This window comes from Calonectris borealis, chromosome 14 (assembly GCF_964195595.1).
Source record: "Calonectris borealis chromosome 14, bCalBor7.hap1.2, whole genome shotgun sequence".
In the NCBI taxonomy this organism is placed as follows: Eukaryota; Metazoa; Chordata; class Aves; order Procellariiformes; family Procellariidae; genus Calonectris; species Calonectris borealis.
The window spans coordinates 4,947,166-4,972,174 of record NC_134325.1 but is presented as its reverse complement, the minus strand read 5'-3'; the positions used below and the strand labels follow the sequence as shown (position 1 = coordinate 4,972,174).

Sequence of the window (25,009 nt, the reverse complement as noted above, 5' to 3'; positions counted from 1 at the left end):
CTGACAGTTGCAGGCAAACCTCAAGGGTGTCCCCCAGCCCCATGTTGCTGCATGTGAAAACAGCATATGGGAAAACATTTTTTGTTTAATCAAATTGTTTGTGTTTGTGATAATCTAATCCTTGTAGATCAGCCAGATCTGTGACTTATTTTAGAGTTGGAAAAGGTTTAGCACCACATTTTTTGCTATGAGGCAATTTGCATTTGATTTGAAGAAGTTGATCAAATGCTACTTTGCTTTTAGGGCCATCAAAAAATGTAGATTCAATACCAAACAGTATTGAACAGAAAACAGCTGAAGATGTGAGATGTAGTAAATAAGTGCCATGAAGAAATTCTAAGTCCAGCCAGTAATTTATTGTATAAAATTACTTCTGTCGTGACAGGTTTGTGATGCTTGAAGATGCACTGAGTCTGCCTTAGCCAGCTCGGCATGATGTCATTAGCTCCCACGGTCTGCATCTGAGCCGGCATTTACATCTACATCCACACTTTACGCTCTAGCATGGTCATCCTTAGCCTTGTACTTTCCGGAATTTGTCAACTTTCATGGGAATTTAGGCATATTTCACTGCTGTTAGTCACTCGGGCTGAATTTTGCTGGTTTTATTGGGGCCTCTAGTGGTCTCAAGACTGCATTGCCAAACCAGAGCTGCTGTTTGGGGATGGTGAGGAAGGATTTGCTTTCCTCCCTCCCTTTGGGTGGATTTACCCAGCTACAGGGCAAGGGCAGTGCTGTATGGATAATTTATTTGGATTCTAGTGGAGCATTTTACATGGGGTTAGAACTGAATATGCTGAAGGAGCATAAATAAATGGTAATAAACAGTAACAGAGCGTGAAGGAGGAGATGAAGGTTAGTCTGAGAGGTTTCCGTGTCGGGCAGTGGTCACAGGCTGGTTTCTCCCAGCTGCACACCTCATTACTTTTTAAATTAGGAAGTTTTCAGGACCCTGGTAAGGGCAAAAGGATAAACTATCCTAAGAAAAGTATAGAAGTAAGGCAGGAAACAAGCAGCCCTTCATGTACCAGCATCAAGACGGCCAGAAAAAAAGGATTTTCTGTTTAGCAAGACAGTTTTGAGCTCTCTGTGAGCAAGCTGAAGGCTTTCACAGGCCATGGTTCTCCTGCCCCCTGACGAGGTGTCATAGGTCAAAAATTTGGTCTTTATTTTCAATATAAATCATCTTTCTTGATGTTGTAGTGGAGCTTTTGTATAAGTTTTAAAATCCCTTTACAGCTAGTTTTACTTGGAAAACTCTCAAACCGAATCCAGCTCAATGTTGTTCTCCTTATAAAGTATCTTTTAACACTTTCCTGAGCAAGGACTGTGTAGAGTCTAAAGTGTCTGGCTCAGGAAAGCGAAATCTACTTGTGATGAGAGAGAAATTTGAGAGTCTCAATTGCTCTCAGCTAAGCAGATCTGAAATAATGCTCTGTCAGGAAATGCCCCTCATTTTCATGGCTGTACTGCAAAGGCCAGGCAGCTGCTGGCTCTGGTGTACGTTTTCCATGTTGCCTGGGTGGCCAACCCTGCTGATTTGGGGACAGTTAGCATTGTGTCATTGCCACGGGAGTCATCTTTTTTTTTTTCTTTCCTTCCTTCTTCTTTTTTTCATTGTATCCTCCTTCTTCCAGGGTGTGCCTGAGTAATGACTCAGAGTGAAAAAATAGTGCTGTTAGGCTACATGCAGGAATGCGCCTTGTTCACATAAAATAAAGGTTGATGCTTTCTTAGTTTTGAAAGAAAATCACTGGCAGTGTTAACTGAAAATTCTTACTAAAAGAGGAGGTTTTTCAATTCAGGTATTGCTCATTACACACCCAGCTGCAGTTCCACCGATGTCGGTATGATGTGCAGCTCAAGTACGATAGCAATTTGGGTTTTAGTAAGTAGTTGTTTTAAATATTACTCGTTGCCATTGTCAAATAAGCACACTGTTCTCTTTGTAAACTCCTTCAGCAGGATTGTCTCTGAAGAGACATTACATGTAGGACTTACTGCGTTGTGCGAATAATTTAAATCCATTGAAACTTCTCAGCCTTTCTCTGGGATGAAGTTTTGTTGTTTTCCCAGCTGGAAGATTGCAGGATGCTTGGAGGAATGCTACTGAACTGTGAGGTGGTTTGCAGCACCTACTCCCTGTAGTTCATCAGGACCTGTAGGTTTGGGGGAAACAGAGAACTACTGCGTTGCATGGAAAAGTTTTAAACTGATATTTGATCTGGAAGCTATTGGAAAGAAGTCTGATGGTGCTTCCTAGGCCCAGTGGTGAGAGAGCTATCAGTTGTGATGCAGTTGTGTTTGGTGTCTGGGCCTGTTGTCAGCCCATTTCCTACCAAAATGTGTGCTGCTTGGTCTTAGGTCTTGTTTGTTTTGTATGTGCACAGGTAGGTGAATCACTTTCCTGTACCAAACCACAGGAAAATTTACCCGAGAAATCTTTTCTTGAAGGTACGACTGAGGAAGGGGAAACAGATCTAACAGGTACAATTCGGATGAGATCCATTCTATATTTTTCTCTTTATTTAGGATATGTTGCCCAGAAAACTACTCGTTCCTAGGCTAGCCATCTGAGAAGCAGATACAGGTAAAATTTGGAGAAAAACCAGGAAGGGAAGAAAGAACTTTCTCCAGTATGTTTCACCACAAATTTTCATTTGGTGTCTCATCTTGGCTTTCCTTGCAAGGCTTTGTTTTCCACAATATTTTTAGTTCACTGGAGGTGCTGCACAAACCAGAATCTCCTCATCTGTTTTCATAAAAGCCAGTGGAAAAAATGATATTTGGTTCCTTTTCGGAGAAAAGCTTGCTTCAGGGAAGACAGAATTTAGAAATGTCAGGGGTAAAATATAAATACATGCAAAGTGGAAATAGTTTTTCCTCTTTCACATAACTGCATAATAGCTCAAAATAGCCTGTGCACAGTTGTGTATGGCTGTTGACTGCTTTAGGGTTTTGCATAGCTTCCTAATACAACATGGTGTCCTAGGAGGGTCCAGCCCTACCCAATTAATAACAAACATCAGCTCATGTTTCTTTCTTCTGGAAGTTCTTGATCTCCGTCTGGCCCCATGCAGTCTCATTAGCGGAGCTGCTCATTTAAGGTTAGAAGAGAAGACTCCAAAGATCTTGCAAAAACTTAGTGCACTGCTGCTAAAATTAGAGCTTTTTTCCCCCAGGATAAACCCACTTAAACCAAACATTCTGTGAAATGGTGTTTTGTGGATGGGCCATGAGTGCCTGCCTAAGATACCAGAGGGAAAATGTGGAGCTGACTGTTGCCGCAGCATATTTTCAGTTTTTCATTGGAATTGAATGTGTCATGTTATTGAGATCATCTAGAGTTAATTTGAATCAAAAAAAACTGTTGTGGGTTACAGTTAAAATGAATTTAGCAGAGTAAGTATACACTGGGAAAGGAAAGAGTGTGGTGGCTTGCCCTGAAGCCCATAGTTATGGATGTGGGACAACTAATGGTAGGTGGGCATAGCAGGGAAAAAAAAAAGGAAACGAGACCAGGGTTACTGGGGCAGTGATCTTAATTACGCTGTTCTTTTGTGAAAGGGTGTTGAGAAAGAATTTGGAGACCACTGTGATAGCTTGGTGGTATTTTTGTGGAGCTCCTCCAAACCTGAGAGGATGGGTGGGTGGAAAAGAGAAGATCTGAAGGTACACATGTGAAAGATCGTTAGCTTTGAGAGGGGTGTGATTAATTTCCTGACTTTTTGCATCTGAGTCACAAGGCATACGCTGGTGAGCACACAAGAAATAGTAAGCAGCAGCCTCAAGTAGTGTTCTCAGAAAGGATTTGTGGCTAAGGGGGTTTTTTGGTTAGGATTTTTTGGTTTGCTCACTTTGACTGTTTAGCCAGCTTCTTGACCTTGTATTTACATGAACCAAACCGCGTTGTTTGTTTTGTAAACTGGAGCACCCCAGGCAGGTGGGCTGCTATCGACAAGGGTTTTCCCCCTGGTGCAGGAACCCTTGGTTCACAGAGCCAAGCGATCTAAAGTCTTGCGGCCAGCAGAAGGGGAGGCACTACTGTCTTAGCCGCTGCTGACCAGCTCCCGTAGCTCCCTCGATGCATGTGTACAGCAGGCACGTTTTAAATCCTGCTCCTGAAAATATCTTAGTCTAAGTCTTATCAAATAGCAGTGGAACTTGGGCTTCTCAGTCGCTTAGTATTTTTGAAGATGTTTTTCCTGCAGCACATCTTATTTCTCCCTCTGTAAGATTAACTGTGAGACTAATAATAATAATTCCTCAATTAGACAGCCCACTGTGTACGTGAGGAGGATGGAGCTGAATCCTGCATCATTACATACCACCAACTCCTAGTCAATAATAAACTGCACACATAAGGAGCAGGACAGACCTTGTGCAAGTGTAGATGAATTATTCAGCTCCTCTGGAACGCACAGCCTTTGATCAGGCTCTAAGCGTGGCTGTGTGACACGTGAAAAGATTCATTTGCCGTAGCTGATGACACTGATGAGTTTGTGTATATGCATCCCTCCTGTTGTTCAGTTGAAATGTTCAGTGTTTCACATTTTGCTGTCTTTTATTTTCTTGGGGAGGGGTGTTCCACCCCTACCCCAAGTTCCAGTTTTTTGGTTAAAAAAATACCCAACTCTATATATGAATAATGTGGATTCGTGTCATTGAAAAGAAAAGCAGAGATGGCAGGGCTCCTGATATATTAGATGCAAACACAAGGAGAATCAGGTGTTCAGCACAAATATCCCTGAAATAATAAACAAATGTTTTGTATAAATAGCATCTCATTAAGTAATAACATAAGGCCAGAGAACAGTTCAGTTCATGGCTTGTGTTGAAAAATATAGCACAGAATGACTAAGGCAGGCAGGCTGACGCTTGGGAATGGGATCATTTGTTTTGTGCGGTTTTGCATTTCAGAAGGAGGCCTGCCTGCTGCCGACGGGATGTGCTTTTTTTGAATTTGGTTTGCACATAGGGTTCTGGAAAGTCAGAGGGGTATTGTGAAGGGGTATTGCCAAAGTGAGTGATAAACAAAAGCAAGTAAAATGATGGGAAGCTGTTCATTCATCACGTGATAGGAGTTTTAGCATAACTTTCCTTTTGTTGTTTGAGCATCATTAACAAAACCCACACATGACAGTACAACCAAATTTCTAGCAGCTTGGTAATAATTTGCCGTTGGATCAGATGGCTGTAGCTGGGGGTGAAACAGGAGTCAACATGCTTCTTGTTTGAGCTGGCAGGGAAGAAATGGGGAGGTGAGAAGCAGAGGTGCAGGGGACCTCGCAGTGGCATACCTGTTTCTCAATCATATGATGTCTGTTGTTGCTGTTGCTCAGGAAGGATGCTGTACCCCAGGACTCAAAATGTGGGGGAAAAGGAGATGAGAAACTTCGTCATCTTCAGGCAGTTTTACAGAAGAGAAGGTAACTGAAGGGCAGGTTGTGAATGATGTCAGGCTTTTGCTGTTTTGTCTGTAGGGCTGCAGAAATCACTGTGACTTACTCAGTCCTGTGGCATTTCTTGCTGTTGTTTTTGTTGTTCTTTTTGCGACTTCCCTTTCTTATTAAACATAGCATCTTTTTGGCTTTGCTTTTAGATTGCCCTGTTTTTCAGGGAATCTCACCTCTTGCTCATCATTCAGCAGCTGTTTCCATGTAGCTTAGCACTTCTAGTCTGAACGTTGCACGGTAGTGTTTGCTGCCTTAAGAGTGGCTTTTTCCTTTATGGTCTCTTCTTCCTTGGCCACTTCTTTGTAAAAGAATTCAGAAGTGCTCTTGACCTCAGTGCAGACGAACATTTCCTCACTTCCTAATAGCCTTGCAGTTTGGCTGGGCTCTCAAATATTCAGAAGGGTTGAGGAGTAGCCTCACACTTGTGCGTAGGGCGTCTGTGTCCCAAGTAACATGTCCTGAGTTGTCAGTAGGGCTGTGCTAGGGAAGACCAGGCGTTAGTTCTTTGATGCTTACAAGTGCTCTTTTGCCTAGGAGGTGTGCCCAAACTCTTCTTGCTGTGGCACCAAGACCATCACAGGCTGCAAGGGGGTCTCTCCACTTGAAGCTTGTTTCTGCTGCATTTCTCCTTACTGTAAAGCTGGAGAGATTGCTTCTAGTGCAGCTTCTAGTCAGCTGGCCTGCCTCATCTTTGTGGAGAGTGGTTTTTGCAGGCTCTCATATGGAGAAGAAGATGATTTAATGGTATCTTCTGACTACTGTTTGAGGGTGTGTCTGCTTGGGCCCACGACTGCGATGCGGGGAGTTACTGCTGGTGGAGCTACTTGTGGTACTAGCAATGTGAGAGCTGGCGGGCGGGTGATTTGGGATTCAAGCTTTGCATTGGGTTGTTGTGATATAGCTGCTTATTTTGAGTTAGCTCTTGGAATTGCAGAAGCAGCTGAGAAACTGTCTAAGAAAACAGGGTGGAAAGAGAAAATGAGACAATTTCAAGTGCTTTAGGTAAATGTGTCAACCTCTTCAATCAGCAGGCTTGGTGCCTTGAGTGGGTAAGGCACCATCCGGCATAAAGCTAAGCTGGATTTTCTAGGAGCAACACAGTGTAAGGGCCAACCAAAGGACTAGCCCTTCTGCAGGTGATGTTAGAGACTGCCTCCACCCACCGTGATGCCAAAACCAGACCCAGAGGTGCATGGGCAGAAACCTCCCATGCCCGCAAACCTCCCTGGCACAAGGCACTGTGACCTGTGGATCTCCAGCACCATGCTGAGGACCTGCCCTGTTTGTGGGACATGTATCTCTGCATGCTTGGTTTTGCCTTGTCATGTGTAGCTTTGCAAGGTGAATAGTTGTATTTAATCCCTGATACAATTCCTGAAGTAATCTGTTTGTTACATGACAAAAGTGGCTGCTGCAGTCGGTTGGCATCAGCTGGCTACGACACAGTTTCCCTCTCTAGCGCCTGCAGACCTCAGTCTGGGACTTTTATTTCACTCCTTTAGGAGCATTTTGTGCTGCCACCTGGAGGGAGATGAAGAAAACAATTTACAGACCAGTTTGCACACTGACAGAAAGGGAGATGGCTTATTCAGAAGAAAAAGCATGAAGTTGAAAGACTACAAAACATTTTCAAAGCAAAATTCTGGTGTGCTTGTCAGTATTACTAGCAGAGTAGTTTCAGGTGGCATTAAATGGCAACTGCTGATACTTTATGGATATGTACACATATATAAACTAGATTTCAGAATATGTACTAAGGGTTTTGAACTTTGACTACACTGAGTTTGTTTCAGAAAATGCAAAATATTCTTTTCTGAGAAGTAATAATAAAATCTATGCAGCAATAGGATGAAAGGAAAAATCTTATGGAAAAAAAAAAAGACCTAATTCGCATCTGCTGCTTTTTATGGGATGGTATCAAAGGTACTAACTAAAGTGTCTTTTGACTAGGATCTTGTAGGTTTTGTTTTTAAATTTATATGTGCAAAATAATCAGCATATGTTATGCAAGCTGTTTTTGTGACAAAGTAAACTGTTTGGTTTAAAAAGAAAAGTGGTAACTAACATTTTACCAGCGTGTTTGGTTTTTTTTCCTCTAATAGTTTGGTATACTTTTGGTATTATTTTTATGTCCGTTGATTTCTAGGTATCTCTTTTGCAGGTTGAAAAGTCTGTAGTGCAACAGTTGAGATTTTTTTTTTTTTTTTTTTTTAAACTGACTTCCCTCTCTTAAACCCGTCCTTATTTTATTTGAGCTTCCAGTAGTTTTAAAGTTTTAATTTCTATCATTTATTTTTGTTTTCCAGGTCAGATGTACAATTGCCTGTAAGTATCATTCTGTTACTCAATTATATTTTTTTTTTACTATAACTCTCATTATCTTAATTTCTTTTAAGAAAGACTGAACAGTATCAGCTAAGTATTTTAAAAAACTTCCTGAAAAGAATTTTTAGAAACAGCATTCAAAAATGTAAACTCACTTATTTTAGTGACTCTAATTCCTGCAAAGCGTTTAGGGATATTTAAAGATATAAATGTGCACTTTAATCCCTTTGCTTTTCAGTTTGTAAAGAGTTCTGGTAAAATCAAGTACAGGTATAACGTGCTTAGGAAGATTAGAAAATATACTTAAAGGCAATACAAAACAAACCCCAAAACAAAAAAAGACACCCAAAGTGATGCTTTTCTGAAGTGAGTATAGCAACTGCTGTACTTGCCAAGGTAACAAGTTTTCATGTAGCAAAAATTACCAAAAGTACTTGCCGATGAGTTCTACCTTAATAGTGAACATCAGACTTACATGTGTCAGCCCTCAAATTTTAGGACCTGAATCAACTCTCTCCATACTTTGAGCTGTGCTCTATCAACCTAAAGTTGCTTTCTGTAGGTGTACCACCTCTCTTCCATACTTGTGGGAACACACTGGGCGAATATGAGAACTTTTTTTCTCATACACTGAGGGGAAGAGACAAAATTGCTATGCCAGGTTAAGTAAAGCAGCTAGCTTCAGATAATAAGTGAGAAAAATACACGCGCAGAATGTGGCTGCAAGTTTGTTCTCTCCTTTTCAAACAAAGCTGCACTGAAAAAAAGACCAGATCATGGTAGCTTGCATCCAAACCAGGAGTAAAGTCAGTGAATTACCGAAATAATGTGGCAATCTCTTAATCTAAATCGTCTGACAGAAGTTAAAAGTGGTAAAACCAGGAAATGTGCAGTGAAATCTCTCTAGGAGAACAATCTGGGAAAACAGAAGTGACCGCGGGTCTGTGCATGATATCTAAAAATGACTGTACTTTTGGAAATGGGAAATGCAGAAGTTTTGTAAAGATACTTACTGCTTTGTATTCTTCCTTTCAGGCACTGAGGATTGCAGTTCAAAAAATGTAACTGCAGAAACAGGAACCAGTAGTAATGATAATTTATCAGTAAACTCTACAAGTGGGAACGAAACCTATGGAGCTGGAAGATTGTCCACGGATGTGTCATCATCTGACAGCGCAATAAGTGATCAGAACAATGTCACACGTAAGTGGTTTGGAATGTGACTGGGATGTTTTGTGCTTTTATACTGCGTTAGCATTTTAAGCCCAAACTCTAGTCCAGAGTGCAAAGAGCATGCAGGGGCATGGATCCAACTGCTTTTACTGGAGTAGAGAAAGGGCCAAAGAAATGTATCTGCACAGCTGACTGGGAGTGCAATTTAACACGGTGATTGTTGTGTGGCCTTGAAATAGTTTTATCACTGTTAGACTTGGGCTCCCTTCCCTGCTTATTATGGCTTTTTAGGTTACAGCTGCAACAGTTCAAACATACTGTGACATATGGATTTGAAATACATATGTAACAGAGTACAGCTGAAGTACTCTACCTAGTATGGATGGTATCATGTATCTAGAGGAGAGCTGTGTGAAACTTGCAGCTAGAAAGGCTCTTCTCTTTGGGATGGCCAGCTCAGGAAATAATTAACAGGTTGTGTGTTCCAGTCTTTGTCAGCACCCTGCATGAAGTTGACAGCTGAGGCAGGACGGTAAACGCTGCGGCACCTAGACAGTTTTACTCCTTGAGATGAAGTGAAACTTGAGGAGTTAGAGGAAGAGTAGATTGCAGAGCTAGGGAGTGTGCCTTCCAAAATATAAGGATGGCTTAATTATTTTCCCAGGCTGATTACTGTTTTACAGAGACCTGTGTTTGGGTAGGCAGGGAGAAGAGTGCTTTATGTGTTTGTCAGCAAATATTCTTGCAGGTTAAAAGATATTTTTTTTTTAATTTTTTTTTCCTTGCCTTTCACAGAGCCCAGCCCGGTTCTTGATCTCAGGGCAGAATATGTTGGCGTGACTTCTGTCAACTTAACATGGGCAGTGAATGACAACGCTTCGAACTCCTACACGTACAGGATAGAGGTTGTAAATGGTACCTCTGTAAGGAACCTGATGTCCAATGTCACCAAAGCCGAAATTACTGAGTTAATCCCTGGGACATTGTATAATTTCACAGTATTTGCGGTAGTGAATAATGATGAGACAGAAGGCGTATCCATAAGGCTGTATTCAAGTAAGTCAGTTTCTTGCAACCCTGTTTCTGGTGGACTGTATTTTGCTCTGCAGCTCAGGGCTCTACCCACATATGTGAGGACTGTAATTCAATACTATTGTGTATAGACACGATATTTTAGTCCTGGAGCCTGATCTGGGCTATATGCAAAGGATGGAATGTCAGTGTGCGGCAGAAACACAACTCTGATGTTTTTGTTTTGTTTTTAATTATCTTCCTTCCCCACCTTCCCCTCCATCCTCATGTCTTTTCTGCCCACCTTTCTAGATTCCCAAGGGAAGCCCTGGGAGTGCTGGCACAGTGGTGACCTGTGCTTCTGCTTTGGACTGTCAAAGAGAGATGAATCCCACTCAAGATGACTTTTCTTCCATTTTCCCTTAGCTGCCCATTGATGCAAAAGCCTCCATGAGCGTCTGGCGATGTTGTTGGGGTGCTCCTCCACTCTGAACGATGAGTGATGTGAAGAGAGTGAAGTCGTGGTGTGCCTGTGTTTCTTCTGTCCATGTATGTGAGCAGATGTTCTTGCAGGTTGACAGCTTGTTGTCTTGCCTTTCACAGAGCCCAGCCCAGTTCTTGATCTCGGGGCAGAATATGTTGGCGTGACTTCTGTCAACTTAACGTGGGCAGTGAATGACAACGCTTCGAACTCCTACACGTACAGGATAGAGGTTGTAAGTGGTACCTCTGTTAGGAACCTGACGTCCAATGTTACCAAAGCCGGAATTACCAAGTTAATCCCTGGGACGATGTACAATTTCACAGTATTTGCAGTAGCAGCTGATGGTCAGACGGAAGGAGAAGGGGTGTCCCTAAGGCTGTATACAAGTAAGTCACAGTTTCTTGCAGCCCTGTTCTGCTGTGCAGCTCAGGGCTCTACCTACCTGCCTGAGGGCTGAAATATAAAACCATTGTGTATAGACGTGATGTTTTAATCCTGGAGCCTAATCTGGGCTTCTACTAAGCATGGGGTCTTAACCTGTGGAAGAGACATATCCCTGCTTTAAAAAAAAAAAAGCAAACCCAGCCAGACAAAACCTACCTTGCTTCCCCTCCATCCTCATCTTTTCATATCCCCTCATATGGGAGATAACTTTTTGTCACAAGTACTCAGTGAGCCAAGTAGGAAAGATGCCCTCCTAGACTTGCTATTTGTGAATAGAGAAGGACTCGTGCGGGATGTGGCTGTCTTGGCCACAGTGATCATGAAATGGTTGAGTTTTAAATTTTCAGTGTAATAAGAAAAAAAGACAGCAGAGTTGCTTCCCTGGACTTCAAGAGAGCAAACTTTAAGCTATTCAGGGAGCTACTTAGCAGAGTACCCTGGGAGTCTGCTTTTGAGGGCTTAGGAGTCCACGAGTGCTGGTCAGTTGTTAAGAACCACCTTTTAGAAGCACAGGGGCAGGCAATTCCACTGTGTTGAAAGTCAAGCAAGGGGGACAGAAGACCAGCTTCGCTGAACAGGGAAATCCTTGTGGAGCTCAAGAGGAAGAAGAAATTGTATGATCTCTGGAAGCAAGGTCAGAGCTGTGGTTTGTATATGCAGGGAGAAGATGGGAAAGGCCAAAACTCAATTAGAGTTGAAACTGGCCAGTGTTGCATCAGACAAGAAAAAAGGCTTTTTTAAGTATGTTACTAGCAAGAGGAGGTCTAAAGAAAACATTGGACTGATACTTGTTGAAGATGGTCACCTGACTACTAGGGATGAAGAAAAAGCGGAGGCACTCGATGCTTTTTTTGCCTCAGTCTTTCATACCACTGATAGACCTTGGGCTGCCCAGTCCCCTGAGTCAGAGGACCACGAGTGCGGGAACAGTGACTTTCCATTTGTGGACGCTGAAGTTGTAAGGGACCAGCTGTATCAGCTGAATGTTCACAAGTCCATGGGGCCTGATGGGATTCATCCCAGAGTACGGAAGGAGCTAGCGGATGTTACGGCAGGACCCCTCCCGATCATCTACCAAAGGTCTTGGGAGTCTGGGAAGGTCCCTGCTGACTGGAAGCTATCCAGTGTTATTCCAATTTACAAGAAGGGCGTGGGGAAAGACCTAGGAAGCTACAGACCTGTTAGGCTAACCTCAGTTCCTGGAAAAATTATGGAGAAGATTGTACTGGGTACTATTGAAAGGCATTTAAAGAATAATGCAGTCATCAGGCACAGTCAACATGGGTTCACAAAGGGAGAGTCCTGTTTAAGTAATTTGATATCCTTCTATGATAAGGTCACCCACCTCGTCGATGAAGGGAAGGCGGTGGATGTAGTTTTTCTGGATTTTAGTAAGGCTTTTGATACTGTCCCTCACAGCATCCTTCTGGACAAGTTGTCCAACTGTGGGATGAGCGGGTTCACGGTGCGCTGGGTGAAGAACTGGCTGAAGGGCAGAGCTCAAAGGGAGGTAGTGAATGGGGCTACATCTGGCTGGCCACCGGTCACCAGCGGTGTTCCTCGGGGTTCAATTCTAGGGCCAGTCCTGTTCAACAGATTTATCAACGATCTGGATGCAGGAGTTGAATGCACCATTAGCAAGTTTGCTGATAATACCAAACTGGGAGGTGCTGTTGACTCTTTTGAGGGACCGGAGGCATTGCAGAGGGATCTAGATAGATTGGAGCATTGGGCAATGATTAATGGCATGAAATTCCACAAGTTGAAATGCCAGATTCTGCACCTGGGACAGAGTAATGCTGGGCGCAAGTATAAATTGGGAGAGGAGTGGCTTGAGAGCAGCCCCGCAGAAAGGGATCAGGGGGTGCTGGTTGACAGCAGGCTCAATATGAGCCAGCAGTGTGCCCTGGCAGCCAAGAGGGCAAACAGTGTCCTGGGGTCCATCAAACACTATAACCACCTGGTCAAAAGAGGTGATTATCCTGCTGTATTCAGCGTTGGTGCGACATCACCTTGAGTGCTGTGTGCAGTTCTGGGCCCCACAATTTAAGAAGGACGTTGAGGTACTCGAACGTGTCCAGAGGAGGGCAGCAAAGCTGGTGACAGGGCTGGAAGGAATGTCCTATGAGGAACAGCTAAGGACTTTGGGTTTGTCTAGTTTGGAGAAAGGGAGGCTGAGTGGCGACCTCATTGCTCTCTACAGCTTCCTGAGGAGGGGAAGTGGAGGGGGAGGTGCTGATCTCTTCTGCCTGGGATCCAGTGCCAGGACTAGTGGGAACGGTTCAAAGCTGCACCAGGGGAGGTTTAGACTTGACATTGGGAAGCATTTCTTTACCGAGAGGGTGGTCAAACACTGGAACAGGCTTCCTAGAGAGGTGGTCGATGCCCCAAGCCCGTCAGTGTTTAAGAGGCATTTGGACAAATGCCCTCAGTATTATGCTTCAACTTTTGGTCAGCCCTGAAGTGATCATGCAGTTGGACTAGGTGATCGTTGTAGGTCCATCCCTTCCAACTGAAATTGTGCTATTCTGTGCTTCTGCTTTGGAGTGTCAAAGGGAGATGAATCCCACTCAGGATGACTTTTCTTCAGTTCTGTCTTAGCTGCCCATTGATGCAAAAGCCTCCATGAGCATCTGGCGATGTTGTTGGGGTGCTCCTGCACTCTGAACGATGAGTGATGTGAAGAGAGTGAAGTCGTGGTGTGCCTGTGTTTCTTCTGTCCGTGTATGTGAGCAGATGTTCTTGCAGGTTGACAGCTTGTTGTCTTGCCTTTCACAGAGCCCAGCCCAGTTCTTGATCTCAGGGCAGAATATGTTGGCGTGACTTCTGTCAACTTAACATGGGCAGTGAATGACAATGCTTCGAACTCCTACACGTACAGGATAGAGGTTGTAAGTGGTACCTCTGTTAGGAACCTGACGTCCAATGTTACCAAAGCCGGAATTACCAAGTTAATCCCTGGGACGATGTACAATTTCACAGTATTTGCAGTAGCAGCTGATGGTCAGACGGAGGGAGAAGGGGTGTCCCTAAGGCTGTATACAAGTAAGTCACAGTTTCTTGCAGCCTTGTTTCTGGTGGACTGTATTTTGCTGCACAGCTCAGGGCTCTGCCTACCTGCCTGAGGGCTGAAATATAACATAAGCCTTACCTGGGCTGTCTACTGAGAATGGGATGTTAATGTGTAGAAGAAACATAGCCCTGATTTTTTTATTCTTTATTTTTAAAAACACCCTCCAACCCCCACCCCCCACCCCCCACCCCCCCCGAAACAAAAAATCCCCCACAACAACAAAACCAAAAACCAAGCAACCAACAAACTGAAAAAAATCCCTTCCTTCCCCTCTGTCCTCATCTCTTTCCTGCCCACCTCTCTAGATTCCCAAGGGAAGCCCTGGGATCGCTGGCACAGTGGTGACCTGTGCTTCTGCTTTGGACTGTCAAAGGGAGATGAATCCCACTCAAGATGACTTTTCTTCAGTTCTGTCTTAGCTGCCCATTGATGCAAAAGCCTCCATGAGCGTCTGGTGATGTTGTTGGGGTGCTCCTGCACTCTGAACAATGAGTGATGTGAAGAGAGTGGTGTGCCTGTGTTTCTTCTGTCCATGTATGTGAGCAGATGTTCTTGCAGGTTGACAGCTTGTTGTCTTACCTTTCACAGAGCCCAGCCCAGTTCTTGATCTCGGGGCAGAATATGTTGGCGTGACTTCTGTCAACTTAACGTGGGCAGTGAATGACAACGCTTCGAACTCCTACACGTACAGGATAGAGGTTGTAAGTGGTACCTCTGTTAGGAACCTGACGTCCAATGTTACCAAAGCCGGAATTACCAAGTTAATCCCTGGGACGATGTACAATTTCACAGTATTTGCAGTAGCGGCTGATGGTCAGACGGAAGGAGAAGGAGTGTCCATAAGGCTGTATACAAGTAAGTCACAGTTTCTTGCAGCCCTGTTTCTGGTGGACTGTGTTTTCCTGTGCAGCACAGGGCTCTGCCTAACTGCCTGAGGGTTGTGATTTATTACTGTTGCAGCAGAGGTGATGTTTTGGTCCTGGAGCTGGAGATGGCTGATCTGCCAAGCATGGGATGTTAAAGTGCAGCAGCAGCATTGCCCTGATAGGAAGTTGTTGGTGAAGCTTGTCCCCAAGGCTCACAAAGCAGAGAAGAGATTTTGCCCTGAGAACCTCTATTTTCAACCCCCTTTCCAAAATTTAGGTTTCATTTCCTGGAGTATGGGGGCCTCAGATCCTTATTTTAAGGGGATCTCAGACAGAGCGTATTGCACCAAGGGAACTTTCGTGATTTGGGGTCCACAGGTGCCATCAGGCTGCAGCAGGAGAGTGAGATTTAGGCAATGCTAGTTCAGGAGAACTGCTTTGTTCATCCAGCACCTTGCCATGTTGACTATCAAAAGTCTTGACGTAGGGTGTTGGAGGGTCCATTTTGGAGTTGGCCTGCAAGGCTGTAGCCCAGCCTGGTTTTATTCCACAGGGTGTATCTGAAAGGAAACAGATACCTGTTGTTGTCATTTGTGCTGTCCTGAAACATACCTGCATGTGTGCTCCTACCTTTCCAGTCGATTCCCAAAAGTGTCTCTTGTGCTGCCTGACCGTAATGAATAGTTGCCCTGCTTTGAAGATGCAGAGAGAATAGGGTGCTGCACAGAGGATTTTTGGAGATGGTGTCTCTGCCATGGGAGTGACCTCGGGGCATGAAGGTTGGAGGAGGAGAAGGGTGCCTGGGTCATCATCTCTGTTCCTCTTCTAGTGATATTTGATGTTCCTTACCTTTTGCTGTGCAGTGATGCACCTCCATCTTTCCCTTCTACTCTTTTCTCCTTCCTACCCATCTCTCTGGATTGCCAGCGTAAACCCTGGGAGTGCTGGCACCATGGTGGCCTGTGCTCTTGCTTTTGAATGTGAAAGGAAGATGAATCGCACCTGAGATGCCTCTTTTTTATTTTTCTGTTGCCCAGCCATTGATGCAAAAGCCTCCATGAGCGTCTGGCAATGTTGTTGGGGTGCTCCTGCACTCTGAACGATGAGTGATGTGAAGAGAGTGAAGTCGTGGTGTGCCTGTGTTTCTTCTGTCCATGTATGTGAGCAGATGTTCTTGCAGGTTGACAGCTTGTTGTCTTGCCTTTCACAGAGCCCAGCCCAGTTCTTGATCTCAGGGCAGAATATGTTGGCGTGACTTCTGTCAACTTAACATGGGCAGTGAATGACAACGCTTCGAACTCCTACACGTACAGGATAGAGGTTGTAAGTGGTACCTCTGTTAGGAACCTGACGTCCGATGTTACCAAAGCTGAAATTACCGAGTTAATCCCTGGGACGATGTACAATTTCACAGTATTTGCAGTAGCGGCTGATGGTCAGACGGAAGGAGAAGGGGTGTCCATAAGGCTGTTTACAAGTAAGTCTCAGTTGCTTGCACACCTCTTCTTGCTGGGCTGTATTTTGCTGTGTAGCACAGGGCTGTGCCTACCTGCCCAAGGGTTGAAATTTAATACTGTTGCAGGCAGAGGTGCTGTGCTTTGTCTGCTTGCAGTCAGAGATGTTTGTGTGGAAGGGACGTAGACTTCTCTTTAAAAACAAAGTAAAACAAAACCCCTCAAAAACAGTGGTTGTTGAAGGTGGTCACCAAGGCCTGTGACACAGTGAAGGAATTCTTCCTGAGAACCTGCCTCCCTGGCCTGGGATTTGTATGGGCAGTTTTGCTGCCTTCACTTCTTGGAGGATGGGGGCCTCAGACCCTTATTTTAAAGGGCTCTCACACCGAGAGCGTGTTGTGCCCAGGGAATTTTGTGATTTGGGGCCTGTGGCTGCCATTGGGCTGCAGCAGGAGAGTGAGCTTTAGGCAGCGATAGCTTAGGAGTGAGCTCAGGGCATGAAGGGTGGCAAAGGAGCAGGGTGCATGGGTCATCACCTCTGTTCCTCTTCCAGTGGTATTTGATGTTCCTTACCTTTTGCTGTGCATAGATACCCCATTTTGTTCTTTGCCCACCTTCCCCTGCAACCTTGTATGTTTTCTGACCGCATTTCTGAATTCCCAAGCAAAATCCGGGGAGTGCTGGCACAGTGGTGACCTGTGCTTCTGCTTTGGAGTGTCAAAGGGAGATGAATCCCACTCAGGATGACTTTTCTTCAGTTCTGTCTTAGCTGCCCATTGATGCAAAAGCCTCCATGAGCATCTGGCGATGTTGTTGGGGTGCTCCTGCACTCTGAACGATGAGTGATGTGAAGAGAGTGAAGTCGTGGTGTGCCTGTGTTTCTTCTGTCCATGTATGTGAGCAGATGTTCTTGCAGGTTGACAGCTTGTTGTCTTACCTTTCACAGAGCCCAGCCCAGTTCTTGATCTCAGGGCAGAATATGTTGGCGTGACTTCTGTCAACTTAACATGGGCAGTGAATGACAATGCTTCGAACTCCTACACGTACAGGATAGAGGTTGTAAGTGGTACCTCTGTTAGAAACCTGACATCCAGTATCACCAAAACTGAAATTACTGAGTTAATCCCTGGGACGATGTACAATTTCACAGTATTTGCAGTAGCAGCTGATGGTCAGACGGAGGGAGAAGGGGTGTCCCTAAGGCTGTATACAAGTAAGTCACAGTTTCTTGCAGCCCTGTTTCTGGTGGACTGTATTTTGCTGCGCAGCTCAGGGCTGTGCCCACCTGCCCAAGGGTTGAAATACAATATTGTTTCAGGCAGAAGTGCTGCACGTGGCTTACCTGCAGTCAGCGATGTTAATGTGTGGAAGGGGGTTCTGTGGGAGGTTTTGTTGCCTTCTCCTTGTGGATGAAGCCCTCTAAAGGATGAAGTCCTTTATTTTGAAGGGCTCCCACACAGCGCATTGTGCCTGAGGAACTTCTCCTGTTGCAGGGGCCTGTGGCTCCAGCTGGGCTGTGGGCAGCCCTGGGCTGTGTGGCTCTCAGCCGTGCTGCTCTGCTCACCTCGTCAGCAGAGAGGAGAATGTTGAGGTGCTGCTGTTCCTCATGCTAGATGGTGTCCATTTTTCCCCCTTGTTGTGAATATGTGTCCTTTCCTTCGTTTTGTCCCTTTTTAACTGAGGTGAAATGAATCTGTCCCAGTGCTCCTCAGTGGGGTTTCCAGAGGTGTCCCAGGATGAACCCATTAAAAGAGTCTCTGGTACTGTGAAAGTGCTGCTTGGCTACTCATAATGCTCACTCAGTCTGTCCAAAACGTGGAAGAGTGGCTGTGCCTCTGCTTTTTCTGTCTGTGTTTGTCAGCAAATATTCGTGAGCGTTGATGAGTCTCATCTTGACTTTCGCAGAGCCCAGCTCCATTTTCCACATCCGTGCGGAGTCTCTGTTTTTCCTATGGAGCACAGATGACACTACTTCTAACTACACCTACAGGATAGAGATCCAAAGTCATGGTTTCTCCTCTAGAAACCAGACATCCAGTGTCACCAGATCTGTTATTACAGATGTAAACTCTGGAACCTTCTATAATTTCACTGTATTTGTAGGAGTAGCTGACAGTTTCACTGAAGGAAAAGAAATACTTACAAAATGCAGTAGAAATAAGTCCCACACATTTATCTTCTAACTAAATCTGTTTCATCTGGTACACAATTCTGCTTCTCCTTTGTTTCTTAAAATAATATCCCTTTTTAACAAAAAAATAATTTAATCCGTGTTCCTTTGGGTAAAAGGCTGTATTTGGAAGTACCAAATACTTCTTTGTCAAAAGAGGAAATAAATTTGCTGTGAGTTACAACTGTAGAAGTTATAAGATTTTTCGTCTTGAAAGCCAAGTTTTATAAGATGTTTAGTTTAGAGGGACCTTTCTTCTGTGTGTTACTGCTACATTAACTTTTTAAATATCTTTTTGTATCTGGTCATAAGGTTGCAATTTTTATATTGTGTCCTATAGGACTCACATAACTACATGTTGTAGCTGCTGCTCTTAAGGATGGCTACTGCTGTGCTCTTAATGCATGGAGCTTATATTTGTTTTCTTATTTGTTGGCCACTAAATAATTATACAGGGAGTTAGTGTCAACCTACATACTACTTTAAAAATGTTCTTAGAGTAGTATGTTCAATGGTCGAACAGTATTTTGAAAATTTTCTCAGTAAACCTGTCTGCAGAGGAGTTAAAGAGCACAGAAGAGGTCTGTGTACTTCATGTGCTAAATCTTCTCTTCCTCATAGGTTAGCAAGTCCTTGTAGGCAGTAGCTTCATCTTCTTAAAAGTGGAAAGGAATACTGAAGTTTTACAAATGTTTATACACAGAACTTACAAATGACTTTTTCTATTTACTACAATACTTGATTTGTTACTCCTCTTTTTTTATTATTCTTTTTTTCTGCAGTTCCGGCATCAGTGAATTCATTTCAGTGTGAACCAGTGGCCAAGCAGTCTTCCCTAATGCTTAAGTGGGAATGTCCTTCTGGTAACAATTCTGGCTTCAAAATTAAAATAATTAATGATACATGGGAAAAAGAAGAACGGACTCCATCCTGCCTGAAAGAAGGCTCAGAGGAAGCCTTCAGAACAGCATCTTTAGATTATTTCAGCACCTATAATGTTACTATTGCAACTCTTTCAAATAGTTCTGAAAGCCTTCCAGTGCAGAAAGTGTGTAATACGAGCATTACTGGTAAGCATTAAGATTTGAGAGTGAAAGATATATTCTTAGGACCAAAACATTAACTTCATGATTGCAGAATACCAAACTTGATATGCAGTACAGATTATGAATAAAACACTACATTCATGTAAAGTCTAATGTGACGCACAATAAATATGCGTTATATGAACAGCATCAGTATTACAGCATTTTCTTGTTTGGAAAACTTTACTTTATCAGCCATTAAGGTACTAAAAAATATTTCTGTTTGTAGACCCGCCTGCTCCAAGCAAAGCTCCTTTAGTCAAGGCAGTCAGTCACAGCTCATTGTCAGTTGAATTCTCTGATTTTGAGCCAGTGAATGGACCATTAAAAGCCTATGCAGTAATGATCACAACAGAAGAACAAGGTAAGATGTTACGATATTCTCTTGTAGGTGTGTGAAACAATTTATCAGACAGCATTATGTTTTAAACTTTAAATAGGTGTTAAATGGATAGAGAAAAAGCTAACTCAGTATTTTCAATCACCTTTCAAAAATCATAAGGCAAATACCTTGCTTGCTTGAAGTCAGATCACTCCTTGCTGTCAGAAAGCCACTCTTTTCACTCAGCCTTTTCCAGCCTGACTTATCCTTGTATATAAGTCTCATATGTATTGCCATTGTGATGTTGCCATCTTGATTTGCCAGTGATTCCTGCCACAAGATTGTGTAGTAACCTTTTTTTCCCCACAGAATAATTTTCAGTGCTACTAATATAAGCAGCTTTGGAATGGGGGATGTTTTTCCCCCTCCCTTCTTCAGCTGGAAGATATCTGCAGTAAGATCTTCAAAAAAAAAAAAAAAGAGCTTTCCTTCTGATTTTACTTAAAACACTTTATTAACTGAGAGATGGGATGCAGGTGGAAGGCTTGAATAGCATTGTCAGCATTACATGCCATGGGAGGTTGAATGCCAGGGAAAGCTAGAGGGTAGTCTATCAAGCTCACCTCTTTAAAGCATCGAAACAGAGCAGCGTCTTTAATTGGTGAATGTCTAGTGATAAATCATAAAATTAAGGAACTTACCTTTGCTGTGTAGGTTCTAGATGAACTTGTTTTCATTTCTGCCAGTGCACTGGAGGAATAAAGCAGCTGATGGAGATAGTTTCCCCAAGTGGGATTTGACATTCATGCTTATCCTTTGTCTTAACACTGGAAATTCATCTTGCTGTAGATCTTTTTTCTGTGGTTTTCCATACAATAGATGCCTAAGAAATGCCCAGAGATATATATAGATATATAAAAAATGTAGTACATCAGTGCAGAAAATTCCTATTTTTCACATACGTATTCAGCTGCCCCAGAGCTGCTGATTTGAATGTTAGTCTCTTGCACGCAGCAACAGCTCTGCTTGTACCTTCAGCCTCTCCTGTTTAATCTTGCTGAGATTCAGTGTCGTCTTCTGTGTGGTTTTGATTGCAAGGTATTCAAGAAAGAGGACTTTCAAGATGTGATTGAGAGAAATAAGGAAGAAGGATCACCTGTATTTATGATACAGAGTCTGAGTGTTTTGATAGGAGCAGAAAACCATCCTTTTGGCCAAGCACCGCTTCAGCTTTATAGTGTTGAAATAGCGTTAATATGTTTGAGATGTGTTTCTCTGTCTTAAAACGGACATCATTACCTTTAGGATAGACAGAGGGGACTTTATTCAGTTGTGTAAGCAATGGTGTCTAAGGCTGTTTGAGATGTCCTAGGGTGTTATCCAAGACATCCACAAGGAACTGCAGTTATAACCCAGGCTGTACATCCTTTTGGAATGGAAACTAGGGACCAAACAGGACATATATCTCAGATAGTATTGAACACCCATTTCTAGGCAACTGAGTTAATTGCAACCTCAGCTGCTTTTAATGTAACCAAACTAGTGCTTTAGAAGAGCTGTTCTGCACCCTGTTCCTACACAGTTATGGTTGATGAGAGCTTTGCTGCTGCTGGCAGTGAGCCACCAGCTCACTGGTGGCAGATCAAACCTTGTCTACACAACTGTAGAAAATTTAGTAGAGCTTTTCCCCTTTCAGAGCTCCTGCAAGGCTTCTCCTTTTTAAAGGTGTATTCAATACTATATCTGCTTTTAGGAGGAGCTTTTAGCTTTGTGAAGGCAGTCAGTAGAGAGCAATGTGTGCAAACTTCAGTCAAATGAGCAAGATTCTTTTTCCTCCCATAACACTTTGAATATTTACATCAGTTAACTTGCGTTTGGGTTGTTGGATAACTGGTAATTTGAGCTGGTTTATTACCTCTTGGGTCACATGTGCCTCAACTGTATAATCTGCCTCAGGTTTCTAGGGTTCATCTTCTAACAAGAGATGCTGTAAAGTGGTGCTGTTCTGCAGGTGGTGTCCTGTTGGTCACTGTTTGACTGCGGTAGCACATTCTTCTGAGTCTTCTGGAAGAGTAACTGTTCTGATCACTGTTTTGTCCAATTTTTGTCTGTGTCAAGAAAAGGCAGAAATTAACTCCTTTGTCTCTTAGGGTTTAGGTGTGAGACTTCTTGTAAGACACAGCAAGGAAGTATAGGTCAGGACGTTTAGTGTCACCCTGAATGAAGCTTGATGCTGTTTGGGTAGTACAATGTTACCAAATACCAATTGACTTTTTCTACGCTGTTTGCATTGTACTCTCTACGTATGATAGTTGATAGAGCGTGTATGGATGTGAGTGACTGGTCTAGTGAAATTTGTCCACAAGGACACCAGAATCCACCACTAATGTACCTTTACAAAGAAGTTCCACTATACATAGTAGAAGTAAAACCAAAAGGAGATGAAAACAAATAACATTGGGGAGTAGGGAGGTAGTTCAGTAGATTGCATTGCAGTAGAAGAGAGAGTTCTGAGATTGTCTGTTGCACTCAGCCTTTCATTTCAGGCAGTATTTATGGAGTAATGACAACTGTGGTTAATGTGACACCCTGTATTACCATCTCAGCCACAGTGCTGATGGATACAAAATCAGCAGATGATGTATACCACATATGTCCTTGTTTTTTTTTTCCTGAAGGTTGTGGGTCTTTGAAGTCTGAATTGAACAACACGTACAAAGATTTTAAGAAGAAGACAACAGTCACCTATGTAACATATGTTATAGATACAGAGCAGGCAAAATCACCTTCTTTCCATTCTCAGAATGGTACAAACATCATTAATGTAGGCAAGGGAAACACAATGTATGGCTACGAAAACGGACCATTGATTCCACTTCGTACATACAGGTATTTATTTCAAACCACTGTTTGGTTAATTTTGCTGCAGTTGAAATCTAAAAGATCGTCTAACGAAAAGATTACAGATCTTGCTTAAGGTTGTTAAAACCATGTAATGCACCCGTGTGTTGTTTTTTTTTCTTCTCCCCTAACAGGGCAAGTGTTGCAGGTTTCACTAATATAACATTTACTATGGCCAACATCATTGTGGGGGAAGATAGTTATGTATCGTTTTCACCCTGTTCTGAGGCAGTTTTGCTACCCCAGGATCCAGGTATAGTTAATGTCAACTATAGGACTGGCGGTTCGGCACATACACACTGTGTGTAGATTCCTTAATTATGGCAAGTTTCATAATAGCAAAATACTGGTTTTGGTTTCCCTGTGATGAACTGTTCCTTTCTAGCTTTGCAGTGACACTGCTCTGTAAATTCATACCTTGCTAGCGGGTGACCTTTTTTTTCCATGTATGACTTCCTCTATGGCAGTAACCAAAAGCGGTGCTACTTATGGCATGCTAAAAGGAATCGGATGGCACAGCGAGTCTTTGGTACAGAAACAAGCAGCAAAAAGCAGCTGATGTTATAACAGTTCTGGTAAATTAGAATTGGGTGTATTGGAGTGCACATATTGGTCCTTTGATCCCAATTTTTTATTAATTTATCATCCTTGCTTTATTATTCTTAATGAGCTTTCAATACTGGTACTGCCAAAGGACACAGTAAAGACAAGACGTTTAGTAGAGTGGAGTGTGTTCTGTCACTTGCAAGGTTCTCTTGTAGCATGTTGATTGAGTTAGATCATTACCAAAGAGGTAAATCAATAATGAGTAATACTTGTTCTCTTTTATCAGGTGTTATTGCTGGAGCTGTTATTGGATGCCTTTTAGCTATATTGGCTGTAGTTGCTATAGGGGGTTTCATATTCTGGAGAAGAAGAAGGTAATGTGTGTTGTGATGAGGAACACCAGTATTTCACTTCTGTATCTTTCTCCTAAAAAGGCCTCTCTTTCTGTTTTATACATTTCTGTCATCATGCTTTAAAATACATTCCATTAAAAATCTTGTTTGTATGTTACAGATTAGAGTTTATGTATCAAACTAGTTAAATGACTTTGTTCAACCCCATGGTTACAAACTAACGAGTTAAGATTTGTTTTGTTTAGCTCTTCTGAATTCATGCATGCTGATGAAGTAATTCAGTCAGAAGTGAGCTACCATCACAAATTATTGTGCTAAAAGACATATGTAACTGTATCTTAAGATGGTTTTATTTGAAAATATCCATTAATTATACTTTTTGATTGCTTGATGGCCTATCACATGACACTTCCATTCTGGAGTTTCAAGAAGTTGATGAGTTGCCTAGGGTTTGAGCTGGTCTCTCTGTTTCCAATCTTTTCCCAATAATCTGGGTCTTATGAGTCCACAGAGGCTTTTTCCAGCTTCTTATCATGTGGTACCTCCTTTCTAAAGAGTTAGCTGTGGGGCCCTTAGTCCAGTTTTCTTAGTTTCTTTGATTAACTGCTGTTATTCTTACAAGCGTGTCCGTTAGCTGCAGACAATAATGAGAAGAGCTTCCTTTAAAGCTAGGAACACTTATTTTCATTCAACTACCACTTTCAGTACCACTGACACATCATTGTTGAACACTTACTGTAGGGATTCTGGGATTAGTAGCAATTCTCCGGAGATCTTAGGTAGCAACGCAGATCCCTCGGGTGTACTTCTTCCACCAAACTGCGTGCTTTGTGTTCAGGCGTTATGCTCTGATTCCAACAGAAAGAAACACTCCCATTGCACAACATCACTGAATGAAGGGTGAAGTATTTTATTCTTAGTGCAGGTGTAAGGTTTGCCTCAGGAGGGTTCTCTTGCGCAGAATGAGATGCTTTAAAAGAAATCATTCCGAACAGGCACAGGAAATAGCTGTCGTCAGAAATCTCATATGCGTTCCATTAAATTCTACTGAGAACCTATTGTGTTGTTTTCTTTCGCCTTGTAGGAAAGATAAAAGAAATACTGAAGTGTCCTTTTCTCCAATTAAGTAAGTCTATATCCTTTCACACATTGTTTTCTGAGCTCAAGTGATATTTGCAAAATTTACTCTGAACCCTGATACTTATTTTCTGAGCAGTTTTGTATAGAATTTTGCAGTATTAATTCTTCATGGAATTTAAAGACTCCAGCCTGCAGACTGCAAATAATCATATTGAGCGAGATGTCTAGAGCTGCTACAGGGATTTGAGTGCTCGCTTCGTGAATCG

General features: G+C 42.9%; 1 protein-coding gene across 5 annotated transcripts in view; it reads left to right on the top strand.

Annotated features, from left to right (window-relative positions):
* The window catches only part of PTPRJ (protein tyrosine phosphatase receptor type J), a 95,289-nt gene that overhangs the window by 60,968 nt on the left and 9,312 nt on the right, over positions 1-25,009 (top strand). For 2 of the 5 annotated variants that reach the window (XM_075163039.1, XM_075163038.1), the window contains exons 2-15: positions 7,763-7,781; positions 8,817-8,984; positions 9,750-10,010; positions 10,569-10,835; positions 13,672-13,938; positions 14,555-14,821; positions 16,043-16,309; positions 17,233-17,499; positions 19,239-19,526; positions 19,771-19,905; positions 22,542-22,752; positions 22,899-23,017; positions 23,597-23,684; positions 24,748-24,789. In XM_075163039.1, coding sequence (XP_075019140.1) covers positions 7,763-7,781; positions 8,817-8,984; positions 9,750-10,010; positions 10,569-10,835; positions 13,672-13,938; positions 14,555-14,821; positions 16,043-16,309; positions 17,233-17,499; positions 19,239-19,526; positions 19,771-19,905; positions 22,542-22,752; positions 22,899-23,017; positions 23,597-23,684; positions 24,748-24,789 — 2,666 coding nt within the window. Of the gene's footprint in view, positions 1-7,762; positions 7,782-8,816; positions 8,985-9,749; positions 10,011-10,568; positions 10,836-13,671; positions 13,939-14,554; positions 14,822-16,042; positions 16,310-17,232; positions 17,500-18,191; positions 18,438-19,238; positions 19,527-19,770; positions 19,906-22,541; positions 22,753-22,898; positions 23,018-23,596; positions 23,685-24,747; positions 24,790-25,009 lie in introns of all 5 variants that reach the window. The other 3 variants (XM_075163042.1, XM_075163041.1, XM_075163040.1) reach the window with 3 other exon arrangements.